Source organism: Ursus maritimus (genome assembly GCF_017311325.1).
Source record: "Ursus maritimus isolate PB19 chromosome X unlocalized genomic scaffold, ASM1731132v1 scaffold_X1, whole genome shotgun sequence".
In the NCBI taxonomy this organism is placed as follows: domain Eukaryota; kingdom Metazoa; phylum Chordata; class Mammalia; order Carnivora; family Ursidae; genus Ursus; species Ursus maritimus.
The window spans coordinates 82807070-82818280 of record NW_024423319.1 but is presented as its reverse complement, the minus strand read 5'-3'; the positions used below and the strand labels follow the sequence as shown (position 1 = coordinate 82818280).

Genomic DNA, 11211 nt, shown 5'->3' with positions numbered 1-11211 from the left:
CCCACCCCCAGCGCCGCGCCCAAGCCTCGGGATTGGGGCGCCCCGGCCCCCTGGAGAGAACCGGACGAGCCGGGCCGGCCGGAGCACAGGGGACAGCTTTAGGGGGAAACCGGTGGGTCCCCAGCCGCCCCTCCCCTGGCTGAGTCAAGGGAAGCGTGGCCCGGCGCGGGCGTCGGTTTGTTGGGCTCAGGTTCTGCTGCCTCCCTCCGCTCGACGCGCACCCCTGGATCCTGGGCCGTGGGACAGGGGGCTCCAGGCGGGGGTGTCAGGGTCTCAAGGGCCCCACGGGGACGCTCGTAGGTCTCGGCCCACAGCAAGTGGCTCAGTGTCACTCGAGGAGGGCGAAACCCCCGCCGCCGTCGGTCTGGTCCCCAGCGGGCCGTCTGAGCGCGGGCCGGTAAACCGCCACCGCCACCGCCACCTCGCTTGCCGGGCCTCGCCGTTCCGCGCCGACACGGTGGCCTGGGTGGGGATGGCCTAGCCTCTCGGGGTGGTGGGAAGGGTCGCGGGGCCCAGGCCGGGCCCCCGGGAAATCATTCCTGCTGCTCCTCGCCGCTCCTGGTGCCCTTCGCCGAGGGGCAAGAGTCCGTCTCGCGTGTCCCCGGCCTCCGGCGCGGGCACCCTCAGATTCCCAGCTGCCCGGACCCCAAACTCCAGTTATCCTCGACCCCACCCCACCCCACGCGCCGCCTTTGACTCTCAGAGCAAATCCTGGCAGTTACTTCTACCTTAGAATCTGACCTCTGCATCGATGGCCTTGGACGACTGCGGCGGCCTCCCCGCTGCCTCCGCCCTCGCCCTCGCCTCTCTGTCTGTCCTCGCTCCCTCTTTCTGTCCCGCCTTTCGGGGACACCCCCAGAGCTCTGTCCTCAGTTTACCTCTCTTCACCGTGGCCCCCCCTTCTTTCTGGGCCAGCGCATCTAATCACTATTGCCAGCAGTCTCTCTGGGCCGGGGACCTCACGGCTGGATCCCCATCTGGGACCTTCCGCGCCCCCCAACCCTGACCTCCAGATCCCAAATTCAACAGAACCCCCCACGGGTATCTCGAACCCACCATCTGCCCCCAAACTGCCATTCTCCCCGGGGTTTCCAGAGAGACTCGGGGTGGCAGCCATTATGATGCATTTCCTGAGGCCACACACTGAACCGAGACCAGGATGTGTATTGAATAAGTTTAATGGTAATTTGCTATTAATAGCTAACACTAATTGAGCACCTGCTGTGTGCCCATCCTCTCCTAACTGCATGATAATTTACTTGCTTATCTTGTTGATTGTCTCCTTCGCACTTCCAGAATCTAATCCTCCCAAGGGCAGGGATTTTAGTCTATTTTGTTCGCTGCCACTTCCCCACCCCCACACCTCCCACCTTCCTTCCCCACACCCATCACAATGCCGGCGCGCAGGAAGACGCTGGAAATAATGCATGAAAATTAAATAATAATAAAGAGGCCTAACAGTAACCGAGCATCTCCAGCCTGTTTACCACCTATTGTTGCAGTATATTTTACTGATTTATCTTTGTTGTTGTCTGTCTTCCTGACCCGAATGTCACATTCCTGGGGGCCGGGGTTTGTTAACTATTTTAGCTATTCTCCCCAGTTGTTTGTCCTCGCCACACAGTGGGCTCTCAATAGCCGTATGCTGAATACGTAAGAAAGACTAAATTCTAATGTTAATGGCTAACCGGCCTCATAATTTGCCGGTTTACCTGATTTATTGTCTCCACCTTTTAGAATACAAACTCCCTGGGGACAGGAATGTTGCTCAACATATAATATGTGACTGGCCCGCTGCGGGCCTGAGGATCAACAGTTGATACAATCCAAAACCAAAATCAAAACTGCCCCAAATCCCGCCCTCCGTCGGGAGGGGGGAGGGCCTGCAAATGGGCAGGAGCTTGCTTTTCCGGGTGATGAAAATGTTCTTAGATTATGGTGATGGTTGCACAACAGTGTGAATATGCTAAAAAAACATTGAATTGTGCACTTTAACTAGATTAACTGTGGTATATAAATTACATCTAAATAAAGCTGCTCTTAAAATCCCCGCCTCCACTTAGAGGGAATGAGACGGAAAGAGATCAAGCAACATAAATAAGGTGTAAGGCCTACTAGACGGCGCTTTGCACACACCTAGGCACTTAGTTAATGTTGATTCAATGACACCAGCTGACCCCTTGCCCCCGGATGGTCTTGCCTAACCTCCCCCTGCCCCTCCCCCTTGTCTTTTTTCTCTTTCCCTCGCAGGGCCTGCTGTCCACATCCCTTCCCTGAGCTGCCCACTGGGGGAATGGCGCTGCCGAGAAATCCTAACATGTTTGATCTGGGCCTGGGCTCGTGGAGCCTGAGCTCCCAGGAGGAGAGCCAGAGGGCTCAGGCACCCTCCAGGAGCGTCGGGAAGCAGCTGCCCGAGTACAAGGCGGTCGTGGTGGGCGCGAGCGGCGTGGGCAAGAGTGCGCTCACCATCCAGCTGAACCACCAGTGCTTTGTGGAGGACCACGACCCCACGATCCAGGATTCCTACTGGAAGGAGGTGGCCCTGGGCCACGGGGGCTGCATTCTGAACGTGCTGGACACGGCAGGGCAGGCCACTCACAGGGCCCTGCGTGACCAGTGCGTGGCGATCGGGGATGGTGTGCTGGGTGTCTTCGCCTTGGATGACCCCTCGTCTCTAGCCCAGCTGCAGCAGATGCGGGCCACCTGGGGCCCTCACCCCACCCAGCCCCTCGTCCTTGTGGGCAACAAGTGTGACCTTGTGAGCACCACCGGAGATGCTCGGGCCGCGGCTGCAGCCCTTGCGAAGAGCTGGGGGGCCCCCTTCGTGGAGACCTCAGCCAAGACGCGGCAAGGTGTAGAGGAGGCCTTCGCCCTGCTCATCCATGAGATCCAGAAGGTCCGGGAGGCCATGGCAAAGGAGGCCGTGGCAGGGCCGGGCGGGGATAAGGCCCGGCACCAGAAGGCCATGTGCCGCTGCGGCTGTGCGGTGGCCTGAAGATTTTGCTGAAGATGGGTGGCCTGCCCCCCGGGCCAGGGTGGTGGTTCCTAGACATGAGACCCCCCCACCCCCAGGCAGCTAGCTGTGTGGGACACTGTTGGTGTACTAGGGGTAGATGCATCCCTCCGTTGGGGACGTCTGCGTTTGGTGACGGGCATGTGGAGAAGCGGGGCATCGTACCGGTTCCTGGCGAGCTAAGAGTTTGTGTTGCCAATTAAATAGATGGTGTTCTCCGGTTTCAGAGCCGCCTCCGTGCCGTGTTCCGTGGGTGGGAGTGAAACCGGGGAGAATGTTACTTGCGTTGTGAGGTTCTTTCATTCAAGAAATGTTGGGGGGGAGCCCACTGTGCGCCAGGCCCTGCTTTGGGTGCCAAAGATGTAGAAGCAAGACACTGAGAAATCCCCGCCCTCGTAGACGAGCGTACGGCTGTGGATTAAAAACGAGTGTAGGAATGAAGAGCGACAGGGGGGTCGAGGTAAGCCTTACTGAGCAGGTGACGTTTGAGTAAAGACGTGCAGGTAACTAGGGGCAGAGGGAACAGCCAGTGCAAAGGCCGTGAGCATCAACCAGCTCCCGCCACAACTTCCAGTATCTTGAGGCTGGAAGTGAGAGTACAGATAGCAAGCCTCAAACCTATGTAACGAAATATCTCAGCATTACAAATCAAGCTAGCAAATGCAAACAGAATACACTTGACAAAATACACTTTCTTTGTGCCTTGGAGGCCCTGGTTTGAATTTCTCAGACGCAGAGTCCCAAGAGTCCCAAGCGGGAGGTGTGTGTTGGGAAGGCCTACTGACCACAGGCCTGCGGCCCACTCCCTCTCTTCCGCCAGAGTAGGAAGCCTCCTGGGTGCCTGTGGACACCGCCGGGGGCAGAGCCCAAACTACTCACAGCCCCACAGCCACCCCTTGGTCCACAGGATGGACCCCAGGAAAATGCTGCTGCAGGCCCTGAAAATGTCCTCAAAGCCTGGGGAATGGGGCCCAGGATCTGGGTGGTTACTGCCATTGTCTTTCTGGATGCCTCCCCCAGTGAGAAGAGGCACAGAGTGGGGGAGGGGGGACTCAAGTGCCGAGCCCCTCGGCCTTTGTCTAAGGACGGCCATCACCACTCAGCCCACCAGCCCCCCTAGAAACTGCCACTCTGGACAAGCGTATAGCTGCTTCAGATCGCATTTATTGTGGGGCCAAAGGCGGGGGTCTTGGGGTTGGAGGGCAGCAACTGCGGCTGGCGGGGGGGCGCAGTCGGGCTGTTGGGGTGGGGTGGTCCTGGGCCCGAGGGAGCGCAGGATCCCAGCGGTGCTCAGGGCGGCAGGAGGCGGCGCACCGGCGCCTGGGGCGAGGGGGTCTCCAGGCGCTTCACCCGCAGCAGGGCCCCCAGCACACCCTCAGGAGGCACCTCGGGGCCCAGATCCTGGTCGGCGGCGCGGCGGAGGCGGCGCGGGGCAGCCACAGCCTCGGGGTCCGCACTCCCGGCGAGGATCCGCCCCAACAAGTACCTGCAGGAGAGCCGAGAGGAAGGCGGTGAGAAGGTGCCCGCGCATCCACGTCGCTGCCCTAGAGCTCAGACGGCCCCGCAACACCGCACTGCCTGGGGACCGTCCGTCTCCAGCCCACTGCTTTCCAGCTGCCCTTGCCTCGCAGCCCACACACTATGGTTTCCCTGCCTCCCGCTCCTCCCCCCCAGAAACCCGACATCGGAGCCCCTTTCCCCGGGACCGACAGTCCCGCTCCCCACTGTCTCCCCTGCCAAGCACCTCTGACCCTACACCCTGGGTGCGGGTCCTCACTCCTTCCTAGGATCCCAGGGCCTAGGTGTCGTCACCACGCTGTGAGGCAGGCCCCCGCCGCCCCTCGCCCTCCTACCCCCCCACCCCCACCCCGGGATGCCGGCCCCGCCCCCTGCCCGCCCCTTGCTGGGGAACCTCAGCAGCTCCGGGTCCACATCGGGCGTCTCGTCGCCGGCGTCCTCGGCCTCCGGGCCGGCGGGGCCGTCGTCGTAGACTGGGGGCCGGGGTCTGAGCGCAGCGGCGGGGGCAGGGGCGGGGACGAGCTGGGCTGCGAGGGCCGCGGGGTCCAGGCGGGCGCGGAGCAGGGCGCGGGCCAGCTGCGCGGCGGGCGCGTCGGGGTCGTCCTCCAGGCCGAGCGCGGGGTCGCTGGTGCGGGGGCTGCTCCAGGAGCGCAGCAGCTGCGCCAGGACGCGCGCCTGCTGATCCTCGGCCTCCTGCGCCTCGGCCCGCGCCCGCTCCTGCCTTTCGGCCTCCAGCAGGTGCGCCAGCGCCCGCGCCAGCTCCTGCACGGCCCCCGCCGCCTCGCCCCGGGGCACTGCTCGCCGGAAGCGGCGGGGGGCGCCAGCCTCAGCCATGGGCGACGAGGCGGCGCCCAGGCCGCGGGGCTCCTGCCGGAAGACGTGGAAGGGGGGAGATGTCAGCGTCCGTCAGGCCAGGAACACCCCCCACCCACCCAGGGGAGCCCCGTGCACCTCAAACATCCCCACATGCCACCGAAGGCACCGCGGCCCCTCGAATGCACCCAGACACCCCTTAGGCCACTGGAGACCCCCAAATATGTCCAGGCACACTGAAGACCACCAAAGACCCCTAGATCCCCAACCCCCGCCCCCCAACGATTTCCTAGTGATTCAGAATTTGCCCCAGGGCTGCTGGAGAACAGGTTTCTTCACTGGAGTGCTGATGGCGTTTATGACAGCCATAGAATTTTCTGTATTGCTGTTGTGGACTATAAGAACCACATTTGCATTTTATAGGTTCCTATTGTTCACTTGTTTTGCCCAAAAGGTAGCCGACTGTTCCGCACCTTGCATTTCGGAGTCTGTCCAGATCAGTACTTTCAGTGAATCCTTTCTCTCTCTTTTCTTTTCCCTCCCTCCCTCCCTGTTCTCTCCCTCCCTCTCTCTCCCTCTCTCCCTTTCTCTCTCTCTTCCTCCCTCTTCTCTCTCCCTCTCTGTTTTCCTTTCTTTCCTCTGCATTGAATCCGTTTTGTATGGATGTACACATTTTATTTAACCAGTCTTCGACTGATGGACATTTATGGTGCTTCCAATCTTTTGCTATTCCTTTTTTTTAAAAAAAAAAAGATTTTATTTTTCAAGTAATCTCTACACGCAGTGTGGGGCTGGAACTCACAACCCCATCAAGAACCTGGCGCTCCACTGACTGAGACAGCCAGGCACACCCCCCCCAATCTTTTGCTATTCTTGTCATGTTGGGATGAATAATCTTGTCCATATATTATTTGGCATGTGTGTAAATCTTTCTGTAGAATAAATTACCCAATGATTAATTTTCAATTCAGACAGTTTTAAAGCAGTTTCAGAAAGTTTAAAGAAATAAAAACCGGTATCAAAAGTATGAGTAAGGAACAAAAGACCATAAAAATGACCATGAAGATTTGAAAAAGAAACACCTAGAACATCTAGAAATAGTGAAATTCAAAATGAAAAAGGCAAGGGGCTCCTGGCTGGCTCAGTGGCGGAAGCCTATGACTCTGGACCTTTGGGTTGTGCCTTCGAGCCCTATGCTGGGTGTGAAGATTACTTAAAAGTGAGATGTTTAAAGAAAAATAAACCAGTTAAACAGCAGCTTCAATCCAGCCGAAGGAAGTAATATCTTTGAACAGAGCTTAAGAACAGATCCACAGATACTGACACTTGCTACGTGGCAGAAGGGACACTCAGAGCAGTGGGGACAGGAGCGACTCCTTCAAAAACCCATGTGGGAACAACAAATAACCCAAATGTGGGAGCAATGGAAAGGAAAAGATGAATAGGGGCGCCTGGGGTACTCAGTCAGTGAAGCGTCTGTCTTCAGCTCAGATCATGATCCCGGGGTCTTGGGATCAAGTCCCGCATCGCCTCAGGGAGCCTGCTTCTCCCTCTGCCTGCCCCTCCCCCTGTGTGTGCTCTCTCGCTCTGACAAATAAAATCTTTTAAAAAAGGAAAAGATGAATAAATCTGACTATGTTAAAATTAAGGATTTCTTTTTATCCCAAGACACCATAAAAAGAATGAACAGTCAAAACCAGAGCGGGAAGATGCCTGCAACACAAAGAGTCAATAAAGGATTAGTATCCAGTATAAAAAAAAAAAAAAAGCCTAAAAAGCAAAGAGAAAAACAAGCTAATATAAAAATAGGGAGGGGCGCCTGGCTGGAAGAGCTTGGCACTCTTGACCTCAGCGTCGTTGAGTCTGAGCCCCACGTGGGCTGTAGAGATTACTTAAATAAAAAATAAAAACTAGATGAAAAAATAGGGAAAACCGATGATCAAGTATTTCACAAAAAAGGAAACAAAACCAGTTACCAATTATGTGGAAATGGCGAGCCTCCTTAGTAATCAGGAAAATACAAATGAAAGTGCCAAGGAGACACTAAGCATAATGCGTCTCAAACCGCCTAATAATGCCCCATGTTGACACGGCGGTGGGAAAAGCAGAAACTCTCGTACATCGCTGGTGGGAATACCATTGCCAAAATCACTTTGAAAAACAATTCGGCAATTTCTAAAAAGCTGCACAAATCCTATGACCCGCTCCTGGGGTGCTGCACTCCAGGTAGCTTCGGTACATATGCTACTGGACCTAAGTTCATGAAAAATCACAGCGGCCACTGTTTGTGCCAGCGTCGTGGACCGAGGTGGGGGGGAGCCTGGAAACCACGCAAATGTCTACTGACATATTGAGAATGCATGTATAAACCATGATATACTCACATACTGATGATGTACTCAGAAAATGAAATATTAGGTAGCAATAAAAATAAATGAATTATAGCCACGCACTTCAATGTGCAAATGTGGATGGTGGATAGATCTCACAACCGATGCAGAGCAAAAAAAAAAAAAAAAAAAGCAACGTAATGAATTCCACTGCAGGCTGCCTGAGACCGGCAGACACCCTGATGACTTCCTAGTGACCCCTAGTGACGACAAGGAGCCTGATGCCTGGTATGATTCCATTTCGATGAGGAAAGGCTAAACAACACACTGTTTAGACATACGCACATACGTGATGAGCTACCGATGAAAGTAAGGAATCACTGAACGGAAAATACACGATAATGATTATGGAGCAGGGGGGCTGTTGTGCGCAGGGGGCCCCCAGGGGCTTCTAACTACTGGTCATGCTCTATGTCTTAACCTGAGTGGTGGGTACACACAGGGTTTATTTTATCATTATTCCTTACATCATACATGAATGTTAACTGTATTATGTCATAAAAATTTCTAATAATTTTTTAAATCCCCCATCCTTGACGCAGACAGCCCTGACGAGTTGGCGGATGATGTGCTCCAGGTGCCCTGGGCGCCCACCACCCCTCAGTCCCTGGGGAATCGCACACTCACCAGCAATCACAACCTCACACACACTGGCATGGACTAGCAGTCCTTGAGATGTCACATGTGCATCCCGACATTGCCACATCCACACACGAGGAACTGCACGCATTCACATAGGTGGCTGCCCATGCGGTTACGATGGCCAGAGCTACCCAGATGCAAGGACACGCACCACCCCTACAGACACAACGCAGCGCGGAGACATCATGGCTCCTCTCCCCACAATGACACAGCTCCATAAAGAGACGGGCAGAAACAGCGCGTTAACACCCATACAAAATCCTAGTCGCTTAGTCCAACACAACCAAAATGGGATGTGCACATGGGATGCAAAGACCCATCCCACCTAAAAAAACGAAATCACACACACACACGCACACACACACACACGGACACGCCCATAGCTTAACCATCACCACAGGATTCACAAACACTCACACGGTGTCCCTGAGACAAGCCAAACGCAGGAACACCCGCAGCATCACACACACTGCACACCCAGACCCACATCGGCAGCTCGCTCGGAAGCGCTGACACCAAAGGACACGCACTTACACGGCCAGCGCATTCTCACGCCCCAGTCATCGCATCTCGTGCAGAGAGACCGGTGCGTGCACCCCTTCCCTTCGCGCGCGCTAGTCCCATGGACAGCGCCACAGGGGACCGGCGGGGCGAGGCCGGGCCCGCGCCAGGGGCCAAGGGTGCACAGGGCGTGGCTGCCAGCCAAGCCCCGCACACCCAGAGACCGAGTCCCGCATGGCCGGGGCGCGGACAGGCGGGGGGCCCCGGGCCATCCTGGCCGATCTCCCCGCATGTCCGGGCGCAGGTGGGGGCCCGCCAGGACGAGGGGCCGGCAGCTGAGCACAGACCCTCGCCCGCAGCATCCTCCCGCCCACCCCCACCCCGTGCCCGACCGGTGTCGCACCTTTACCGGCCGAGCGCAGAACGCAGGGGGAGGCCAAAGTAAGCCCAACAGCAGCAGCACCAAAAGGCCGACGCCCCCGGCCCGCGGCCCGCCGAGCAGCGGCGACCACGCCATGCTGCCCCAGCGAGCCGGGCTCCGGACGGGCGGACTGGCTGGCAAATGCGCAGCGCCCGGGCTAGCGGGCAAGGCTGCGGTGCTCTGCGGCTGCGCGCGCCAGAGAAGCCGGCCCTCCCCCTGCCCACCCCCTCTCCGGCCACTCCACGCAGGCGCAGCCTGCGAGCCCCAGCAGCCCCTCCATCCTGCTCGTCGCCATGGAGATGCCCAAGGGGCAAGGTGGGAAGCTGGAGCCTGAGCTGGCGGTTGCCATGGCAGTTGGAGGGCAGTTACCAGGGCAACAGACCTCGCTGTCCCTTAGCAGACAGGCAGGCAAAATTGACTCAGCGGAGTGGAATGGGGATCTGGTCCCCACCTCTCCCTCCCTGGGGAGGAGACATATGAGTTTGTTCACTGGGTGAGCACTCGCTACTGTGGGTGAGGATAGATACATAGATAAATAGATTTTACCCATATACTGTTCCAGAAAGGGTTTCAAGCCACTTAAAATGACACATCAAAGGAAACGAAACGAAAGTTTGGTAAAATTTGAGCATACATTGGGCAAAAAATGTTGGGAAGGGGATGTTAGTGGTTATTTCTGGGTGGGGAGATAAATAATTCACTCTCGCCTTTACACTTCTCTCTGTTGTCTGAAAAAATATTGCAATGAATATGGGTTACTATTATAATAAGATAAAAATAAAGATATTTTCATTTAGGAATTAAAACAAAGTATGGGGGCACCTGGGTGGCTCAGTCAGTTAAGCATCTGTCTTCGGCTCAGGTCGTGATCCCAGCGTCCTGGGATTGAGCCCTGCATCAGACTCTCTGCCCAGTGGAGAGTCTGCTTCTCCCTCTCCCTCTGTGCTCGTTCTCTTTCTCTCTCTCTCAAATAAATATCTTTAAAAAATAAAATAAAACAAACTATGGTAACATGGCACAAATTAAAAGTGAAGAAAAGAAAGATCCATTTATGCTCCTGTGAGTGTATCTAATCCATTGATTCTGTCTCTGTCTCTTCGGTATTACAAACAACTTTACAACGAAAATCATTATACACATCCCTTTCCGGACCGGAAGATGATGTACCCAGTGCTGGTGTGATGGACACATGTTTAAGGTGGTTCCCATGATCCTCGCCTCATGGTGTCCACATTCTTGTGTAATCCCCTCCCCTTCGAAAGTGTGCATGACCAAAGCTGACCAGATGTATGTGATTACATGTACATAATTACATCAGAAATGAGGCTGGTGGGGCGCCTGGGTGGCTCAGACGGTGAAGCGTCTGCCTTCGGCTCAGGTTATGATCCCAGAGTCCTGGGATTGAGTCCCGTGTCTGGCTCCTTGCTCAGCGGAGAGCCTGCTTCTCCCTTGCCTTCTGCCTGCTGCTCCCCTTGCTTGGGCTCTCCTTCTCTGTCAAATAGATAAATAAAATCTTTTAAAAAAATGAGGTTGGAACTGTTATGGGCGGGAGAGTCTGTGTTGGGCGAATGGAGGTGTTGGTTCTTGGATTTCCCATGAAAGATTAACATGCGGGTCCACACTCAAAGGCAGCCAGAAGGAAGGTAGCAAGCACGAAGCAGTGTATTAAGGACAATACACACTCCAGAATGGAGAATGGGCAGGCCCAGAGGTAGCAACTATACCAGGTTAAGGGGTGTCTTTTCTTTTTATGGTTGTGTAGGTTATGGCTCATAGCAGGACGGTCTCTGACTGAGGTTGTTTCCAGTCATCTAAGGGACTCCTACCAGTTGGGAGGGGGAGTTTTTGGCCCTACAAGGTTCCTGCTGAAGCTGTTATGCTCATCTTTCCCTACAGTGCGGGGGGGGGGGGGG

The 11211-nt window shown here is 55.8% G+C and overlaps 2 protein-coding genes across 2 annotated transcripts; one reads left to right on the top strand and one right to left on the bottom strand.

The window, feature by feature from the left end:
• The first annotated feature begins 646 nt into the window (after positions 1-646).
• ERAS (ES cell expressed Ras) lies at positions 647-3239 on the top strand. The gene has a single exon (XM_040623613.1). It carries the CDS (start codon positions 2294-2296, stop codon positions 2993-2995), a length of 702 nt encoding a protein of 233 aa, XP_040479547.1. The 5' UTR covers positions 647-2293; the 3' UTR covers positions 2996-3239.
• Positions 3240-4159: 920 nt separating this feature from the next.
• On the bottom strand, positions 4160-9690 carry PCSK1N (proprotein convertase subtilisin/kexin type 1 inhibitor). The gene is made up of 3 exons (XM_040632011.1): positions 9281-9690; positions 4926-5398; positions 4160-4499 (listed from the first exon to the last, which is right to left on the bottom strand). The coding sequence occupies exons 1-3, from the start codon at positions 9392-9394 to the stop codon at positions 4304-4306; spliced, it is 783 nt and encodes a 260-aa protein (XP_040487945.1). The 5' UTR covers positions 9395-9690; the 3' UTR covers positions 4160-4303.
• Between the last annotated feature and the right edge of the window lie 1521 nt (positions 9691-11211).